Below are 20,987 nucleotides of genomic sequence, written 5' to 3'. Positions count from 1 at the left end.
ATAAAGAGAGATACTAAAAACGCATACATGGACTTAAAAGCAAGATAAACGGTTCTGTGTAGCACAAGTGGAATACTGAGTGGGGCTGAGGCAATAGCTGGGCTCTCATCCAAATGTAGGCAGTAGCGGCCAGGAGTTCAGCTCCTGCCAGTAAAGGAACTAAAAATGCACCAAGCACGATAAGAGCCTGGAGTCCGGTCACTGTAGCCAAAGGCCCTCATTTCCAAGAGGAAGCTAAAAAGAATGGCGATTGACTGACTGCTAGAGCTGGTGCTTCAGAGGAAACCACGCATCTGGGGTGCCTCCCAACCAGGAACTGAGTCAGCCTGCCTGGAATTGTGAGATCCTGACATCACAGTGGAGCAGCAAAACATCATGAGAGGTCCTAATGGTGGGCTGGGAGGCTGGGTGCAGGAGACCACGAGAGAGCACGTGAGAGAAAAACAGCCTCCTCAGAGTGAGCCTCCAGCACGCATGGAGACAGCCATGCTAAGGAAAGTCTCTCAGCAAAATTGACAGCTGGAATATTGAATCACTCCACTCTAGAGGAAACCAAGCTTTGCAGCAATAGTGAAGTTAAAATAAATATATTTACTGAAGTATAAAAAAATTAAATAAAAAGCAGAAAAAATAGATTTAGAGTGGTCAAGGAGATAAAGACAAAACATAAAAAAGTAGGTAGATATGTCATAAGATCAAATGAATATAAAAAAGTTAGAAATCATAGAAATAAAAAACGACTGAAATTTAAAATATCAACATGCAGAAGAATAACACTGTACTCAGTTGCAAGAAGAATTAGAATTCTGAGTTACCCAGAGCCCAGCACAGAGAGAGATGGGAATTAAGAAGCACGCACACACCCATGGAAGATCAACAGAGAAACTCTAACATATGTCTAATAGGAATTGCAGGAAAAAATGGAAGAAATGATGAAGCAATTTTTGAAGCAACTATTTAAAGAGATTTTCCTAAAGTTTTCCAAAAGTGAAGAAAGTCAAGTCCGTGGCTACAAATATTGAGCAGTGTTCATCTACATACATTTAAAATTAAGGTGAAAATGTAAAAGATCTTTTATTAAAGATAAAATTTTCAAAGCTACCCTAGAGAAAGAGAGATTGCTCCTCAGAGAGCAAACTCAAGCTGACAGCAGGCTTCTCATCAGCAAAAGAGGCCAGAAGAAAATGGAATAATATGTTTTAGTGCTGAAAGGAAATTACTGTCAACGCAGAATTTTATAATTTACTAAATTATTATTCAAGAGTGAAAGCAATATAGACGTTCAGACGTATGAGGCATATGAATTTTGTATCCACAGGCCCTTATTAAAAGAACTATTAAGGAATACACTTCAACCCATAGTCAGAGGAACTCGGGGCAGATAAAGGAGCTGAGACAGTGGATGAGCACATGATTTAATAAATATGTAGATAATCACAGTGAACTATAGATTATTTTTTTATGCTATGTGTTTCAAAGGAGAGCTAAAACAGACTCTGGGAACAACAAAACAGGATAGTTCGGTGGGTAGTTAAAACATGCTTGAAAGAGGAGGTAAGGATTCTGAAAAACTTTAAGTGTATACATTCTAAGAAATTATATGTAACCTTTACTACAGAAATTTAGTCTACACATTCCCAACTAGCTGAGGCAAGATGGAAAATAGGAGATGTTGACAGTGTTATCAGGGCAACAGAAAGCAGGAAGGACGAAGTGGTACATATAAAAATAAAAATATGGACATAAATCCAAATATCACTAAATATCCAAATATAAGTGAGGTGAGCCACAAAAATGTAATAGATTAAATTCATTTGTAAGAAGAAAGAGGTGATTAGTTTGGATTTTTTTAAAAGTCCATAAAACAGACACCTGAAAAAATAACAAAATCACAAAGGTTCTAAATAGAGATTAAAGAAGGATATTAAAAAACAGGAAAAAGCTGATGAAGCTCTGTTAATATTAGATAGTATTTAGACCTTCCATTTCCAAAAATGCACTGTTTATCAAAACAGGGTATGTTTTTCATTTTAGAACATGCATAAATTCTTGTTAACACCACACAGGATACAAAAGAATCTCAACACCCCGAGGAATTCCCGTGTGCTGAACCTTCGCAGTGAACCTCTGGCAGCCACTGATCCGTCCTCTGACCTGGTTTACAGAACGTCATGTAAAATCAGTCAGCATGGAGTTTTTGAGACTGGCACTGTTTTTAGATTAAAACTTGCCTGAATGCAATCATCATAGGAATAGTTTAAATAAATTATAGCACATCCACATCATGTAGTGATGCAGCCCTTAGAATGAAGTAGATCTCTATATGTGGATGTGTTAGGGTCTGTAAGACATACTATGAGGTGAAAAATCTAAGGGGCAAGAACAATGCATGTAGTAAGATCCCACGTGTTTATATGTTGTGTGTGCAAAGTTGCTTTACTCGTGTCCGACTCTGCAACCCCATGAACTTTAGCTTGCTGGGCTCCTCTGTCCATAGGATCCTCCAGGCAAGAATACTAGAGTGGGTTGCCATTCCTCTTTCAGGAGATCTTCTTGACCTAGGGTTCAAACCCATATCTCTTAACGTCTCCTGCATTGGGAGGAGGATTCTTTACCACTAACGCCACCTGAGAGGTCATGTCTATGTCAATACACAGATACAGAATACCCACCAAACTTACCAGGGCTTCCTAAGGCATGGCTGGGGAGTGGGAAAGCTGAAGGGAGTACGCTCCCCTCTATGCTAAATATGCAGCTTTTAAAAAAAAAGATTTAATAATAGCAAAAAATAAAATGTTTAGGCATAACTTAATAAATGCCCAAAATCTATTTGAGGAAAGATGTGAAACACTCCTAGGAGATACAAAATTAGTTTAAGCCAAATGGAGGCACGCACAGGGAGAGGAAGAATCAACACCATAAAGATGTCAGTGCTTCTTAGTTTATAAATGTAATATAATCCCAATAAAAATACCACCAAGGTGGTTTGTTTTGGGGTTTTTTTTTTTTTTTTTTGGTTCTAGACTATAAAGTTGATTATAAAGCTCATTGTGAAAGACAGGCATGAATTTGAGCGCTTACACCACTCATTGCTAATTTGGTCACCTGTCTCCTGTACTGGACCTTGAAGGGTGCACTGCTCTTGGCGTCTCTGACATGATGTCTGACACACAGCAGGTCCTGCACTAGGAGTGACTTTTCCTGAGCCACACTCAAAACTAGTTAGCACTTGTGTTCTACACATCCCACTCCACCCCCATCAGTGTCATTTATGTCTCCTACGTGTAAAAGATAAGCTGGCCCTTATGTAGGTTTCCCTGTCTTTGTTATATCAGGCAGTTTCTCTGAAGCTGAGTGCTTTTGTTTGGTTGGGTTTGACTCTCAGCCCTTTGGTGTCTCATTCATGAACATGTTGAACTGCTTCAGTAGGTCACCACTGGTCCCTGCTGCTTCTCACGGCCCTGCTTTTCTGGAAACTGCCTCAATTAAGTAGATCTTACTTTTTTACGTTGTAATGATGGATGTTATGATTCTAACAAAGGGACTGAGAATCAAATAACCATCATCAAAAATACAATCAAAGATGTAGGTGAACATTAATAATTTAAAATTGTGAAAGTTACTATTGAAAGGTCCTCATTTACATTGACCATGCAAGATATTTCAATATGTGATCAAGTGTGTACATATTCCACGTAAAAAATTTATCTTTGCTGGTATAAATTTGGCAATTTTGATTTTAAATATTTGATTTCTTTTTCTAGCTCAGAACAGCATTCCAGGACATAGTTTAGATAGGTTGCTTCATTTTTTAAGGAAGTTTGAACTTTACTTTGTTTCTCTTAAAAATACACCTTGTAGAAAGCAAAATCCGGAAATGCAGTTTATTTCATTTACCCTACAATTTTTTCCCGAAAACAGCTGTTGTGTTATCTGAAAATAATTTGCAAATGGGAATTCATGAATTTGGCTCTTAGTGAGCCCATTTCTCCAATCACTGCAACCTTTGTGTTTCTTTTCCAGAAATATTATCTAGGTATTAGGACAGTCATGGAACAATTTCACATGTATATTTTTTATTCCTCTAGGAACTTTAGTTATAGTCTTGAAGAGCATTTTATATGCTTTGTTACCTGGATGTCAGCTGCTCCATGGGATATAGAGGATATTGTATCAAATTCCAGTCTATGAGCTCTCTGCATTCTGACAGACTCCTGGAAGAATTAGGTTCTCACCATTCCAGTTCTTGCTTCCATGGAAACAATTTAGATTATAGATTTTTAGCATCCCAGGCAAAATCTCCTTGTCTGTTCAGTTTTGATCTAAGCATGAAATTACTTGATCCTTTTGCCTGTGATTTCTATAGTTCATTCATAATAGAGGGGTGTGTGTGTATGTGTGTGTGTGTGTGTGTTTAGCAGATTTTACCAAAGGTTTAGGGAAGATGGAAAGGTATTTACATCTCCAAATGGAAATAATGAGTGTACACTGCAGCCTCCTACCACACTGCTTGACCCGTTTCCTTCGATTCTGCCCCTCCTCTACTGATTGACCTGCCCCTCCCTCCAAGCCCGTTCATCCCACGATAGCGTGGGTGGCTTAGCCATCTTTATTGCCAGTTTCACCTCACTTTTGCACTCAGTGACTCATGTCCTTCTATGTACAGCTTTTCCTTATTCTGAAACTCACTTAGGTATTTGCTTTAACTTTGATGATTTCATTTAAGAATTATTCTCAGAACTTCCCTGGTGGTCCAGTGGTTAAGACTCAGGGCTTCCCACTGCAGAGCAGATGGTTCCTGGCTGGGGAACTAAGACACTGTGCTGCACAGCCAAAAAATAATAATAATTATTATTCTTCTCAAATCTGTTCTTAGGGTAGTTAACTTTCTCACATTGATATATCTTGGATCAGATTCTTCTGTTCATCTTGCTTTTTAAATTTTTTTCTCTTCCCCTTGACCCCATTTCTTTCCCCTCTTTCTCCCCCTCCCCCTGCATAAACACACTGTGTAGGTGTAGGTCTAGTCTCCATGCTTTTTCCTCCAAAGGCAGCCTGAGAGTTGTCCCTAGCAGAAAAGCATTGGGTTTCTCGTCTGTGTGACACATGTATGGTACAAGCTGGTGGTGATGGTCTAAGCCTTGATGTTCTGCAGAACAGGATATGGTGGTGGGGCTTTCTTCCTGCTCTTACCCTAAGCACTCTTCCTTAGCCCTGCACTGCAGCCTGGAACCCTACCATTATTCCTTTAAAAATTTTTTTTGCAGCTATTCTTTCAGGCTTCTTTTGTATTCTAATCTTTAAATTTCTGGATTAGGTAAAGAGAAGTGAGGTGTAGGTTTAATTAGGCAAGCTTCTCAAAAGAGCAGAAAAGTTGAAAAAAAATCTTTTAAGTTCTTACAAGCTGCTATTTCCAAATATCCCACAAAACACCCTTTACCCTTTTCTTTTTTTAAAGGAAGCCTTTCTGTCTTCTTTCTCTTTCTTTTACTGTACCTTTGAAAACATTGATGCTTCTCCCGGTTCTTCTCAGTGATGGAGTGTTTACACTAATCATAGAAAGTAACTTCCTTCCTCTCTCCTGTGGATATTTTACTGTTTAAATCCCCACCGTGTTTTCTCTTGGGCTCTGCAAGATGCCAGCCAATCAAGTGCCTTTGTCCTAAATATAAAGAGGTACCCCAGGAGGGCACACAGCTGAGCCAGGGCGGCCCAAGCAGGATTTCAGGCCACACTCGCCCCTCAGCTGGACACCCTGGTGCCAGGCATAACCTGAATCCCTCTGCAGCAGCCAGGCTCCAGGGGTTCATCATCTGCCCCCATGAGGAGCAAGTCTGGAGAAGGGCAGGGCAGGAGGCAGTACTGGGACCATCTAGGTGCTTGGCAGGGACCTAGAACCTCCAAAGGGACCTACTTTCCTTTTTACCTTCTGGCTGATCTTGCTTCCACATCAGTGCATCTCTGTTTTCATCACATCATTAACAATGTCGTATTAACATACTTGGAGAAAGAAATGACAACCAACTCTAGTATACTTGCCGGGAAAATTCCATACACAGAGGAGCCTGATGGACTATAGTCCATGAGGTTGCAAAAAATCAGACACGACTGAGCACAGCACTGCACTAACATGCTAGCTCAAAGGTGTCACTCTTGGAGAAGGTGCTGGGGAAGTATTTCTGTCCATACTGGTCTCTAGCCCCCACCTTCTGCCTGCTTCACAGATGCACTCAGTCGCTCAGTTATGTCCGACTCTTTGCAACTTCATCAACTGTAGCCCGCCAGGCTCCTCTGTCCATGGGATTTTCCAGGCAAGAATACTGAAGTGGGTTGCCATTTCCTTCTCCGGAGAATTGAAGCTTCACAGATAATTGGAGCATTAAATGAGACTACAATTGGGAAAACATCTAGAACATGACCCCAGCCACTGAATTTCTTTTTCTGTTTGATATTCTGCAGGGTAGACTCTAACATCCGTCTAGGCCTTCTCCTACTATTTTCTGTTCCAGGGGTTTCCATGGTAGAGTGCTTGACCCCAAGAAATATAAAGGATGCCCTATTGAAATATGAGATTAAAATGAAAACTTTATGTTTATTTTAAACTTAAAGGAAAAATAAGCTTTCTAATATTTGGCTGAGGGATTGGCAGTACTTTATCGTTGTAATTATAAATAGACATATGTGAGTGAGTGAAAGCCACTCAGTTGTGTCCAGCTCTTTGTAACCCCGTGGACTATCAGTCCATGGAATTCTCCAGGCCAGAATACTGGAGTGGGTAGCCTTTCCCTTCTCCAGGGGATCTTCCTAACCCAGGGATCGAACCCAGGTCTCCCTCACTGCAAGCAGATTCTTTACCAGCCAAGTCCACAAGGGAAGCCCATAAATAGACATATATATGCCCACAAATATAGACATGTTTAACATTTTTTTCCTCTGATACAGGTAAGTGATTAAAATGTTTGTTTGAAGACATTCTCAAACATTCTCACACCACTGTAGTCACCAAACCCTTTGAATGCAATCACATTTGTTTTTCTTTCCTGCCTTCTTCTGATTTACATAGTAAATAGTAGCCCCTGATATATATTCTGGTCTACAGCGTCTATATATCTTTATAAATAAAACTTCCTCTCTTCCCCCAACCTCATTCTTTCATTGTTATCCACATAGGATATGGGAAGAGATAAGCTTTTCCCATAAAACATGTATAACTTATGAAAGGTAATTTGTTACTTAGGATGAAGTAAAATTGAGATCTTTTCGGTTTAATCCTAGAAACTCAGTAAAATAAAATAAGAATGTGGGTTCTGGGTCCAAGTGGCCTAGGCTAGAAGACATCAAGCAAGTTGCCTAAACTTTCTGTGCCTTCGTCTCCTCATCTGTGAAATTGGGGTAAAAAGGGTAATCCGCCTCATCATGTTAAGGTGACAATTAAAATAATTAATATCTTTGACATTATTGAATAAGATTACATATTAAACACAACAGCAGGTTTGTTGCTGTCATCACTGTAATCGCTGTCCTTTATCCCTAGGAGAGATCCACGCCCAGCACTATGCAGCTCTGAATTGGAAGGACTATGTCAGAGTCAGTTCTAGATTCATCCACTTTCTCAGCAAATACATACTGGCAGTCTCCTATATATCAGATACTCAACTAAGGGCTGGATGCTCCACTGCATCGTCAAACCTTGTACAACACTTCTCTCTAGGGGGCTGTATCTCCCCCGTCACCAGCTTGTGGTCATATTCCTCATGCCATAACAGTTCACTTTGTAATAGACTCAGTGTACACGTTCATGTACTTCTTCCTGGAGATGATTCCTTCAGGTTGATCCAAGTGTATTTTGCCTCATCCTATCTAATCTTTGGGAAGAAAGTGTTCTCTCTTACTGAAATTACAATCTTATGAGACTGCTGGACATTCTTAGGGCTTCATATTATTTTCAACAAACTGAAGCATTAGTAGGGGAAGAGAAGTTGATATAATATTTTGTGTGAAAAGCAGCAAGTTTAGACATAACTATTTTACTATCAAACATTTCTATAGTCTTTCATCTCTCTCTGAATAAATAGTTCTTACAAAAGCATAATAAATTCCCATTTTATTAAAACTAGTCATATTCATCTATGCATGACTAGGATATGGGTAGAAAGAAAAGAGGAAATTATAAAGACAGGAATTTCTCCCGTATTTCCTCCTTTTAATCCCTTTACTTCTCATACAGAAACTAATACAATGTTGGGAGCCATCCAATTCAAGACGGAATCTGATAAGAGGATGTACTTCCCAGACCAATGACTGATTCCCCAAGGCTTCAGTGAAAGAAGAAATGCAAGATTTTTTAAATATGTGAAACGTTCTTCAAATATTTATTTTGTCATGAACTGTTCTGTGTCCTGACAAAACTGCTCCATTTTGTGTCTTGAGTTAGATGTGGCAAACAAAGATATACATTTCATTTTCCCAACCTGTGGGCTAAGAATAAAAATCTCGGTGTTGGAATTGAACATTGTATTCTCCAGGCAAAGGAAATGGACTTTTATTGGATGTTATTGCTGCTTTCCTTCTCACTAATGACATTATGAAAGCTCTTTGAGTAATATAATTTGAAAATATTATTTCTGTGTTTCAGGTCATGCAAGACAAGATAATCTGCCTTCCGAAAAGAGTACAGCCTTCTCAGAACCACTCTTCCGTTTCAAATGTCTCTCAAGCAGTGGCCAGTACCACCCCACTGCCTCCACCAAAACCATCTCCTTCTAACCCAGTCACTGTGGAAATGAAAGGGCTGAAGACAGATTTGGACCTTCAGCAATACAGCTTCATTAACCAGATGTGCTATGAGCGAGCCCTCCACTGGTACGCCAAGTATTTCCCATACCTTGTCCTCATTCATACCCTGGTCTTCATGCTCTGCAGCAACTTTTGGTTCAAGTTCCCTGGCTCCAGCTCCAAAATAGAACATTTCATCTCAATCCTGGGGAAGTGTTTTGACTCTCCCTGGACCACACGAGCCTTATCTGAAGTGTCTGGGGAGGACTCAGAAGAGAAGGACAGCAGGAAGAACAACATGAGCAGGTCCAACACCACCCAGTCTGGTCCAGAAGGCAGTCTGGTCAACTCTCAATCTTTGAAGTCAATTCCTGAGAAGTTTGTGGTTGACAAATCCACTGCAGGGGCTCTGGATAAGAAGGAGGGTGAGCAGGCAAAAGCTTTATTTGAGAAGGTGAAGAAGTTCCGGCTGCACGTAGAAGAGGGTGATATACTGTATGCCATGTATGTTCGTCAGACTGTACTTAAGGTTATAAAATTCCTAATCATCATTGCATATAATAGTGCTCTGGTTTCCAAAGTCCAGTTTACAGTCGACTGTAATGTTGACATTCAGGACATGACTGGATATAAAAACTTTTCTTGCAATCATACCATGGCACACTTGTTTTCAAAACTCTCCTTTTGCTACCTGTGCTTTGTAAGTATCTACGGATTGACGTGCCTTTATACATTATACTGGCTGTTCTACCGTTCTCTGAAGGAGTACTCTTTTGAGTATGTCCGGCAGGAGACTGGAATTGATGATATTCCAGATGTGAAAAATGACTTTGCTTTTATGCTTCATATGATTGATCAGTATGACCCTCTGTATTCCAAGAGATTCGCGGTGTTCCTATCTGAAGTGAGTGAAAACAAATTAAAGCAGCTGAACTTAAATAATGAGTGGACTCCAGATAAACTGAGGCAGAAGCTACAGACAAATGCCCATAACCGTTTGGAACTGCCTCTCATCATGCTCTCTGGCCTTCCAGACACTGTTTTTGAAATCACAGAGTTGCAGTCCCTAAAACTTGAAATCATTAAGAACGTCATGATACCAGCCACTGTCGCGCAGCTAGACAATCTCCAGGAGCTCTCTTTACACCAGTGCTCAGTTAAAATCCACAGCGCGGCGTTGTCTTTCCTGAAGGAGAATCTCAAGGTCTTGAGCGTCAAGTTTGATGACATGAGGGAGCTGCCCCCCTGGATGTATGGCCTCCGGAACCTGGAGGAGCTTTACCTGGTTGGCTCTCTAAGTCATGATATTTCCAGAAATGTCACCCTTGAGTCTCTGCGGGATCTCAAAAGCCTTAAAATTCTCTCGATCAAAAGCAACGTTTCCAAAATCCCCCAGGCAGTGGTTGATGTTTCCAGCCATCTCCAGAAGATGTGCATACACAACGATGGCACCAAGCTGGTGATGCTCAACAACCTGAAGAAGATGACCAATCTGACAGAGCTGGAGCTGGTCCACTGTGACCTGGAGCGCATCCCTCACGCCGTATTCAGCCTGCTCAGCCTCCAGGAACTGGACCTCAAGGAAAATAATCTGAAATCCATAGAAGAGATCGTTAGCTTCCAGCACTTGAGAAAGTTGACAGTACTAAAACTGTGGCATAACAGCATCACCTACATCCCAGAGCATATCAAGAAACTCACCAGCCTGGAGCGTCTGTCCTTCAGTCACAATAAAATCGAGGTGCTGCCTTCCCACCTCTTCCTATGCAACAAAATCCGTTACCTGGACTTGTCCTACAATGACATTAGATTTATCCCACCTGAGATCGGAGTTCTACAAAGTTTACAGTATTTTTCCATCACTTGTAACAAAGTGGAGAGCCTTCCAGATGAACTCTACTTCTGTAAGAAACTCAAAACTCTGAAGATTGGGAAAAACAGCCTATCAGTACTTTCCCCCAAAATTGGAAATTTGTTATTTCTTTCCTATTTAGATGTTAAAGGCAATCACTTTGAAATCCTCCCTCCTGAACTGGGTGACTGTCGGGCTTTGAAGCGAGCTGGTTTAGTTGTAGAAGATGCTCTGTTTGAAACCCTGCCTTCTGATGTCCGGGAGCAAATGAAAACAGAATAACTTATTTTGTTTAAAGTTTAACTAAAACATGCTTCTACCAAATACAGTATAAATAACTAGGTAGTCTTGATGCCTTTCCTACTTTATTATTGTTTTTCTTCTTTTTCGCACAAAACAAAATGTACACAAAGAATGAGTAAGGAGTATGTATTTTTTAATAAAAATTTAATTGTATTTTTTCAATATTAGTATTTTAAAGGTTTATTTGTCCTGGAACCTAATGTATCTATTATTGTTTTCTACTGACAGAGACAAATGGTTCCACCTGTTTTTGTTCGTTTTTTTGTTTGCTTGCTTGCTTGCTTGCTTGTTTTGGTTTTTTGGTAAATTCTTGTAAAAGGAAGGGAATTTTAAGTTGCATGTTTTTGGTATTTTTTAAATCGATGAAGATACTTTGCCAAGGTCATTTTTTAGCTTGTTTACATCTGTACAGGGTCTTTATTTTTGTTTTCATTGTATGTGTACCAAGGAATCTCTGCTAGTTATTTTAATACCAGCTGCCTTCTGCATTGGTCAAGTATTTCATTGTACAGAAAACTTCTCTGGAGTATAAGCTCACATAAGTGCATTGTCATGGACTATTATTTTCAAAATTTCCCCTTGCCTCCAGCAGAACTCTAAATTGTTTTCTTTCACATACCTGCCAGTTATTTATCATTAGGCAAGGATTTTGTGAGTAAGGACGATAATCTTCCATGGTCAGCTTGGTTGGATTGGTCATTTATAATTTAACTGATTTACATTTTTACCAACATTTTTTAAATGCTGAAAATATTTTCCTTCAGTGAAAAAGGAAATGCAGAAGCTCCTCCCCTTTAATATCAATGTTGTTATGTAGTTCTGGTGAACAACCTTAGAAAAGCTAATTTATTTTAATTAAAATAGCTAATTAAATTTAAAAATCAGAATCAGAAGCCTGCTTTTTAGTAATTTAATCATCTTTGATATCTTGATATGTGAATACATCCGATGGAAAAAAAAGTACTACTAAAGCACCCTGCTAAAGAGCTGGTGCACTCGTCAGGCACACGGGTCCCTCTGGGCAGTGTGGCAGTGGTGACCTCTATTCAAATTCTGCCTGTAACACAAACTAATCAATGTATACATATATATATATATTAATCAATCTCTCTCAAGTCTGCCCTTGCTCTGAATGCTAGTGATGCAAGCACAGAAACTCTGTCTGTTCTCTTTGGCTTAAAAAAGTTTATCTCATCTAAAATAATTCTATATCTTTATTTTTTTAAGTGTGAAAAAATAGCTGAGTGGATATAACTTAGAATCAGCAGAGCTTTTATTTTATCTCTATACTAAAAAATCCAACATAGTGTGAAAGTGAAAGTAGCTCAGTCGTGTCTGACTCTTTTGACCCCATGGACTATACAGTCCGTGGAATTCTCCAGGCCAGAATACTAGAGTGGGTAGCCATTCCCTTTCCCAGAGGATCTTCCCAACCCGTGATCAAACCCAGGTCTCCCACATTGCAGGCGGATTCTTTATCAGCTTAGCCCCCAGGGAAGCCCAAAATGTATAGGTCTTGGGCTAAAGTTTTCACTGACTATTAAACTGCATAGAACAGGAAAATGAAAACACTATTTGTGCCCTCAATCCAGGGCCAGTGCTGTCTTATCATGGGAATTTTGTTTCATGCTCCAACTTCATACTCACTGTTTTCAGAACCCTAGTCTGATCTAAGATGGTTTTGTGACCTAACAAAAAAAAAGTAGGAAGATGGTTTGGGTTTCAAAATGCTGGTTTTACAATTTACTCCTTGATCCTGGTAAATTTGCTTAATGACACTTTGTCATACACGGGACACAGCTCTACAAAACTACTCAGCAGATACGTGTACCTCAGTTGTGTTTTAAACATTATGATACAACATGGGGTAAAGGATTTGGGGAAGAGATGCTTTTCATTTATTTAATAATTTAATCATGTAGACCAAAGTGCTTTGCTGTTTCTGCTCTATGTTTAAGTGTTAGAATGGTGATTTTGTATAGCTGGTTTATTTCCACCTGGAATTGAAACAATATGTTTAAAATAGCAACATGGTTTTACTTCTTTGATAAAATATTCAATTCTAGTATGTTTTTAGGATCTTGATTATGAACCATGAGTTGTATTTAGAGACATAGCACTACCTGTTTTAAACAAACAAACAAACAAACCTGGAAGATTGTCCATCACTGAGCATGACAAGAATACCCCTGTTGAAAGGTGAGCTTTGATAACTGTTGTTAAGACACTGGGTGCATTATTTTTCTGGATAAAATTTATAGTTGTTTTCTATATCACCCTTAAAAAGGGATCTATTCAGGTTAAACATCACATTTATGCTGAAATCTTTATCTGGTGTTAACTTATAATCTCCCATGGGTTCATAACTGAAGTAAATCACTAGTAATTAGTCTTTGTGACAACTTGCTCAAAATGTCAAAATAATTTTATTTACTTCCTAATGATTTCACAGGTTGACCCTAACCTAAGTTCTAAATAACATCCAGTAAATCAGTATAGTTCTGAGTTTATGGTTTAACTAGGAAGGAAAATTCATAGATGCTTGTTAGATTTTATAAAAATTCAAAATGTTCAAACATCATCTTGAGTCTTAATTTTCCAACTTGATCCTTTAATATTGTATATTTTTGTTCACATTCTTAAGTAAAAAGCATTTAATTACTCTTTAGCTGTTAAATGGGAAACTCAAGTAAATGAACTGCTGACTTTTCTAAAGTTCTTTAATGAATCAAACTCAGTGTTAAAAGGGGTATTTACCTAATCCTTTTCGTATTTTTACAAGTGCTCTTGCTAAAAAGGAACAACTAGCTCTATTTCTCCAACTTCTATAAGATTCATGAGAAACTGCTATGTAAATATAAAAGCATCATATGTACTCAAGTCCTATGGCTACTGGACACCCTTGGTGAGTATGCTTTTTGGTCAGTTTTGGTAGTTAAGTATAGATCAGTTGTTGGTGGATGATCCGGTTGAAACAGCATCTAAGTATATATCCTAGTGGAACTCACCTAAAAAGACCACACCTCAGAAAGCTAGTTATTTGTTGGGTTTTCACTCACTTTGTTTTGTTTTTAGTACAATGGTTTTTAACATAAATGTTCTTGATTCCGTGAAACCTGTTATTTACACTGGTAAATTTTCTGATTGTTCACCCACCTTTCCCTTGCCTTAGGTTTCCCATGTAGTTAGTGCAATGAGTTCTAACAATTTCCATAGCACCCCAAGGGCAGGCACTACTTTTTCTGAAAGGCTTGGAAAATAAGCCTGCTGTGAGTATTCTGTTCATTTATAGGTTCCTCCTTCTCTGCCTCTGAAGCCATCTTTACAGAGAGGGGCTTAGCAACCTGAAGTATTCCGTGAGTTACTGGGGATAAACAAAGTTCACGTTTTTGCAACATACTCTCTTATGATTTCTGTTATAAGAAAGGGAAGAAAAAAATATTTACATTTGTTGTTACCATTCCCCCTAAGAGTTTTGCTGTGGTTTATGTTCCTAATTCTAAGTAAAGTTCATTTTTTAAGTAGTGTTTTACTCTCCAATGTAGTGTAGTGTTAGTCACCCAGCCGTGTCTGACTCTTTGCCACTCCATGGACTGTAGCCCTCTAGGTTCCTCTGTCCATGGGATTTCATAGCAAATACCTGATTGGTAGTAGTGATTTATTTATTATACTTAAACAGTGATCCATCTTTATGGAAACTGCAGTATTTAGTAGTAAAGAGATAAGATAAACTTCAAGACAACTTAAATTTGTGTTTAGAAATTAAATTGATTCAGTTTGCGTTCTCCTATGAATCTTGAATGTGATAATGCTATTCAAGCAGTTCACATTTTTGGTAGGATCTCAATAACTCAGGGTAGGTAGGGTTCCATAGCAAAATAGCACAGTTATTAGTGAGGGGAATGCCTCAAGGGTCTGTAAGATTTTCTCATTTTTTTTTTTTACTGTCTACTCAAGACACATTCTAAGAAAACTTGGACAGTCTCAGACCTGCCATTGATTTTTCAGATTTAGGCCTCAGTGACATGCTTCTAATACAATTTCATACTAGTCTTTCAAACAGCTATCCACTCTTACTCCATCTTCTCAGAGACTTTCACTGATAACGGTAACATGCTTAAATTCATTTTGGGAAGACGGGGAGGAGAGAAGCTCTCCTCCCACGCTAAGGAATTTTTTTTTTTTAATTAGAAGACCTTAAAAAGGGGTATATAACTTCAAGCAGTTTTTTGGTCCTGTTAAATAACAGTTCCTATGCATGGTTTTGGATATGGTATAAGTTTGCTTTTTGCTGAACATTGTTCACTCTCCCATATGATTATAATGAATATTTTTTGTGGGGTTAAAACTCAATGCCTTATGTGGTCACTTAGATTTCCTTTTGCTGCTTCTTTCCTCTTACTGTATATGTTCAGATTTTGTCAGTGCTGGCAAAACCTCCAAGACTGTCCAGAAAATGCTTGAAAGTTGATCTGTCATAGTGTAAATTCATGATACGTCTTAATGTTATTTGGCTATGTAGTACATAGGAACAGAACATAAATTAAATAAAATTGTTTTTGTAATTTGAAATTGAGATCAGTCCCTTTCTTATCTATTTGTGGAAATCATGTTTCTCTTTTGCATTTCTCTTGTGTTTTTGCATTTTCTGTTACCAAGGCTCCCTGAACTCTGCAGGAAATAGGCTGCATGCATTTTTTTTCACTTTGTATTTGGCTAGTTTCTGCAATTGTGACTAATGATTTCCTTCCTTAATTCTCTGTACTGCATCTACCTAAGGTGCCCCTGGAGTTTCACTTGGGTCATTAGTGCCTTGCTGTGTAATCTGGAGTGCAATTTCTGTGTATTTGCCAGATCAGACTGTACAATGGCTGTCCAGCCCAGCTCTCAGTAAATACTTCCATGGTAATAATTGGGTCTACTTAAATCAGAATGGTTCTGTGCAACTAGGAAGACTTCCCTAGTTAAACACATATACTCCGAGCATAGGGAAGTGCTTAATAAAATAACTTCATGAACCACTTATGCATAAGAAAATTGGGACTGGTAACTTTGAAGCTAAATTATCATTTTACAAATTTTTCTGTAGTTATTTATGACTCAGTTATTTCACTGATAATCAACTGATAGTCCTTTAGGAAAGAACTGTCGAGATGAGGAGAGATTGTGAGTGCGATGAGAGAGGCCTTGCGAATATGTGTACAGAAACTTAGAAGGAATGATGGGAGAGCGCTGGAGAAACTTCTGAGACGAGCTGAGATGGGCAGCGGATCAGAAACACCTCGTGATTCCAGTGCAAGTTGCACAAAGAAAAAGTCTCTGTCCACTGCCACCTCCCACTGCCCCATCTTCCAGTCCTTTCATTACAGAATATTGAGATAAACACTAAAACTAACTCAGTTGTTTCAGTTAGCAAGGTTCAGGGTAAGCACTTTGATTTGGATGGAGAGATACATGAAAGTCATTAAAATCAATGGGGTACTTAAAACAGCCATAGCACCAGGCCTGTGTGTTTCTGAATGTATATTTGAATGTCATTCTAAACATCCAAGCAGGAAAAAGTGAAAAGCTCTTCATAAGCTGCATTATTTTTATGTACAAATCTTTGAATACAGGTTATAATTTAGGTTTCATATTTAAGCATTTTTTAACAAAGCAAGGTGCAAGTAAACATTTATGTGATCACATATACCACAGTGATGAAGTATTTTCAGAGTCTGGATATTTTGCATAAAAATCATAGCCCTAGGGGACTTCCCTGGTGGCCCTGTGGACGAGAACCTGCCTTGCAATGCAGGGGACATGGGTTCAATCCCTGGTTGGGGAACTAAAATCCCACATGCCACAGAGTAAATAAGCCCGTGCACTGCAACTGCTGATGCCACACCGCAAAGAGATACTCGGCGTGATGCAGTGAAGAATCTGCATGCTACCATCAAGACTGACTCCGCCAAATAAATGACAATAATAAAATAAATCATCTTCTTAGCCAAACTGGCCATTCTGATTTTTGTGATTCAGGGGTTCCTCTGTTGTAAAGTTTGGGAACAATTAGAAGATGGCTTTTCTCTTTATTTTTTTCGTCCTTTAGTTTTTTGAACTGAAGGATAGTTGATTCACAATGTTGGGGTGGTTATTATACAGCAAAGTGATTCAGATATAAAGATATTGCTGCTGCTATTTAGTTGCTAAGTCATGTCCGACTCTTCCAACCCTGTGGACTGTAGCCTGTCAGGCTCCTCTGTCCATGGGATTTCCCAGGCAGGAATACTAGAGTGGGTTGCCATTTCCTTTCTCCAGGGGATCTTCCCAACTCGGACTGAACCTGCCTGTCTTGCTTGGCAGGTGGATTCTTTACCCCTGGGAAGCCCCAGATATATGGATATAAATATATATATATATTGTTTTTCAGATTTTTTTCCATTATAGGTTATTAAAAGATATTGAATATAGTCCCCTGTGCTATGCGTTAGGTCCCTGTGGAATTAATTTTATTGCAACTTAGGATACATCTAGACATCACCATTAAAAAGTATTTAGTTCCATTCTTATTAGTATAATATGATAATTACCTGATCAGGTAATACAGATCTTGGGAAAAGTGACACAAAGAGGCCACATGTAAGTTTTGCATTTTATATCTCTTCCATAATTCTTCTAAGAAAAAAAATCAACTCCTCAGCGGTGATTTTGATATAGGGATAAACAACATTTTTATCTGAATTACAAAGTTCTTGGGATTCCATTGTAATTTCACATAGACTGTCTGGAATAATTTTGTTAAAATCATACTCTAAGTAACATTTGAACAGCTTTCAACTTGTCAGGCTGATTTAGTCCAAGAATAAATAAAATCAATACAAGAACATGAAGCTACATCATTGTAAATGAGAAATAAATGTCCACAAATTTATGAAGTAGTAGGTGTGTTCCATTTATTCTATTGAGCTATATGTATATAGTTCTGAACGATTTAAATTGCTTCATGAAAAATACTTTATGATGTAGCCAGTCTCAACAAAAACCTGAAGCCATGTACATTAATGACCACTAAAGTGGTGTTAAAGAAAAATTAATCTTGATACTTGTTAGGATGGTAAGAAAGACTTTATTTAGAACTTATTTATTCAGGATTGTTTCTTAATTCTCCCAAGTTCTAGCCTCTGGTAATGTGACTTACAGACTTTCTTGGAAGTCACATTCTGAATCTTAACAGTATCAGCATGGTCAGAGGTTTAGTTGTTTTATGCATCCAGAAACAAAGACAGGATGCTCACTGCCCTTACTTTGGTGAGGAATTGTTTTCCCTGCTTTGGTTGTTTTTTCGAATTGAAGTACATTTCATTAACAATCTTGTGTCAGCCTCAGGTGTACAGAAAATTGATTGGGTTTTATATATATGTATATGCGTGTGTATATACATATATATATATATCCTCCTTTCCAGATTATTTTCCATTATAGGTTATTACAAGAAGTGAGGAAGTATTTAAAATGAGTTCATGCTTGTGAAATTGGAAACTGGAGCTTCAGCTTCAATCAAAACTATTCACTCTAAGCATTTAGATATATAAATATTTTGTAAGTCCAGATAACCTCTCAGAGAAACTGAACTGGTGTCTAATGGGAAATATGAAAAATGTCAGAAGGATTAAATACCTGGTTTATTTACCTAAGGCTTTTGTTTGTTGTGACGGCACGGGGAACAGAGGTGTGATTGACTTAACCAGGAGCCTCCTGATGAAGGATGCTCAGTGCACTTTCTAAACTTCAGCCTGATTCATTGCCCTTCAGTTCTATCAACAATGTTAAAACCATCAAATCTCAATTATAGAAAACTAGCTAGATCATTATTTTCAGAAAACCTCCTAAGTCAGAAACTGATATAATAGACAAAATAAAAATAAATGATTTTTAAAGAGCAACTACTAGTAACTATTGAGAGCTTTAACTATAAATCTGGTCAAGAACTCACATCAAAAATTTGAAAATATACTGCAAAACCTTGTAGAAAATGTTTATAAGATAGAAGTTGCGTTCTAGGTTGTTTTAAAATATTTAGACTCAGACATTCTTTTCTTATGTGTACAAGGAGGAAACAAACATTATACAAAAATGTGTCTAGGACTCTATAAATGCTTTAAATAGACATGACAATAAAGTTATCAATAACCTCAGATATGCAGCTGACACCACCCTTATGGCAGAAAGTGAAGAGGAACTAAAGAGCTTCTTCATGGTGAAACAGCAGAGTGAAAAACCTGGCTTAAAACTCAACATTCAAAAAGCAAAGATGGTGACATGCGGTCCCATGGCAAATAGATGGGGAAACAATGGAAACAGTGACAGACTTTGTTTTCTTGGACTCCAAAATCACTGCAGATGGTGACTGCAGTCACGAAATTAAAAGACATTTGTTCCTTGGGAGAAAAGCAATGACAAACCTTGACAGCATATTAAAAAGCAGAGACATTACTTTGCTGACAAAGGTCCATCTAGTCAAAGCTATGGTTTTTCCAGTAGTCATGTATGCATGTGAGAGTTGGACCATAGAGAAGGCTGAGCACCGAAGAATTGATACTTTTGAACTGTGGTGTTGGAGAAGACTCTTGAGAGTCCCTTGGACTGCAAGGAGATCAAACCAGCCAATCCTAAAGGAAATCAATCCTGAATATTAATTAGAAGGACGGATGCTGAAGGTGAAGCTCCAATACTTTACATCCAATACTGATGTGAAGAGCTGACTCATTAGAAAAGACCCTGATGCTGGGAAAGATTGAAGGCAGAAGGAGAAGGGGATGACAGAGGATGAGATGGTTGGATGGCATCACTGACTCAATGGACATGAGTTTGAGCAAGCTCTGGGAGCTGGTGAAGGATAGGGAAGCTTGGCATGCTGCAGTCCATGGGGTCGCAAAAAGTTGGACACAACTGAGTGACTGAACAACAACAGCAATTGATTAGACAGGGATTCACAGGTTGTTAAATACTCATAAAACTGCCCATTCTATCTTCAATCCTATCCATCCAAATCTAATTTTGGCTCTACTTATACTAAGATCCCAGAGATGGTTTAAAAGAATTTTAAGACATTAAGAATTTCAACACTTTCTATATGCCTCGTTATCCACCACGCTTACCACTTGTACTATGATTATTTTAAGACTTACCATGTCTCTCCTTCCAGAGCTGTAGTTCCAATGATTGTGGAAACCAAGACCTAATTTATTTTTGTATTTTTCTAAGTGCTTCTCATTCTGACTTCTATGAAATGAATCCTGAAAAACCATTCCATTAACTGAGAGCCTTGGAGCTATGAAGGGCCATCATCCCTGTTCAAACTGATTCTTGAATGTGGTTGTAACAAACTATCACACAGTGGGTGGGTTAAACAAACAGAAAGTTATTGTCTCATAGTTCTAGGTCAAGGGGTCATCAGAGTTGGTTTCTCCTGATGGTCATGAGGGAGAAATTGTTTCATAAGTCTGTGGTTTACAGGCAATCTTTGGTAATCCTTGGCTGATAGATGTATCACCTGATCTCTGCCTCCCTCTTCATTAGGAGGTGTTATCACAGGCTTTATCCCTGTGTGTCTCTCGTTATAAGGACACAGTAATATTGGATCAGAGCCCATACTGATGCCATCATCTTAATTTGATAATCTACAAAGACCTTATTTCCAAATAATTTCACACTCACAGGTAGGGGTTAGGACTTCTTTGGGGGAGGGGACACAATTCATGACACTGAGCAAGGTAATTCTTTCTTTAAAACTTAAATTCTAGGTTTCTTAGAAACATGGGATTTGGAGGCCTTGGTTGATCCAGAGGTTTTCAAATAGTATTCCAAGAAGCTCTAACTCTTCAAAAATGTATCTCAGGAGGACTCAGAGACCAGATAGGTCTCCTGGTTTCATCTCTGTACTACTTACTATTGCCTTGTAAAAAAAAAAAAAAAACCCAAAAACTTAATAAGGTGAAGCAATTACTTTTTACACTCCCAGATTCTGTGGATAAGGAAAAAGGGCATAGCAAAGACAGCTTATCTCTGCTCCATG

General features: G+C 38.4%; 1 protein-coding gene and 1 long non-coding RNA gene across 2 annotated transcripts in view; one reads left to right on the top strand and one right to left on the bottom strand.

The window, feature by feature from the left end:
* Positions 1-15,502, top strand: part of LRRC8C (leucine rich repeat containing 8 VRAC subunit C) — a 92,065-nt gene extending 76,563 nt beyond the window's left edge. The window contains exon 3 of the mRNA XM_070467795.1: positions 8,636-15,502. Within this exon, the coding sequence (XP_070323896.1) occupies positions 8,636-10,909 (2,274 nt within the window). The 3' untranslated portion in view covers positions 10,910-15,502. The remainder of the gene's footprint in view (positions 1-8,635) is intronic.
* On the bottom strand, positions 9,833-20,710 carry LOC139035192 (uncharacterized). The gene is made up of 2 exons (XR_011487796.1): positions 20,101-20,710; positions 9,833-10,366 (listed from the first exon to the last, which is right to left on the bottom strand). It is a non-coding gene; the product is annotated as an uncharacterized lncRNA (long non-coding RNA).
* Between the last annotated feature and the right edge of the window lie 277 nt (positions 20,711-20,987).

Source organism: Odocoileus virginianus, chromosome 5 (assembly GCF_023699985.2).
Source record: "Odocoileus virginianus isolate 20LAN1187 ecotype Illinois chromosome 5, Ovbor_1.2, whole genome shotgun sequence".
Taxonomy (NCBI): domain Eukaryota; kingdom Metazoa; phylum Chordata; class Mammalia; order Artiodactyla; family Cervidae; genus Odocoileus; species Odocoileus virginianus.
The sequence above is the reverse complement of the archived record's forward strand: the minus strand, read 5'-3'. Positions and strand labels throughout refer to the sequence as shown.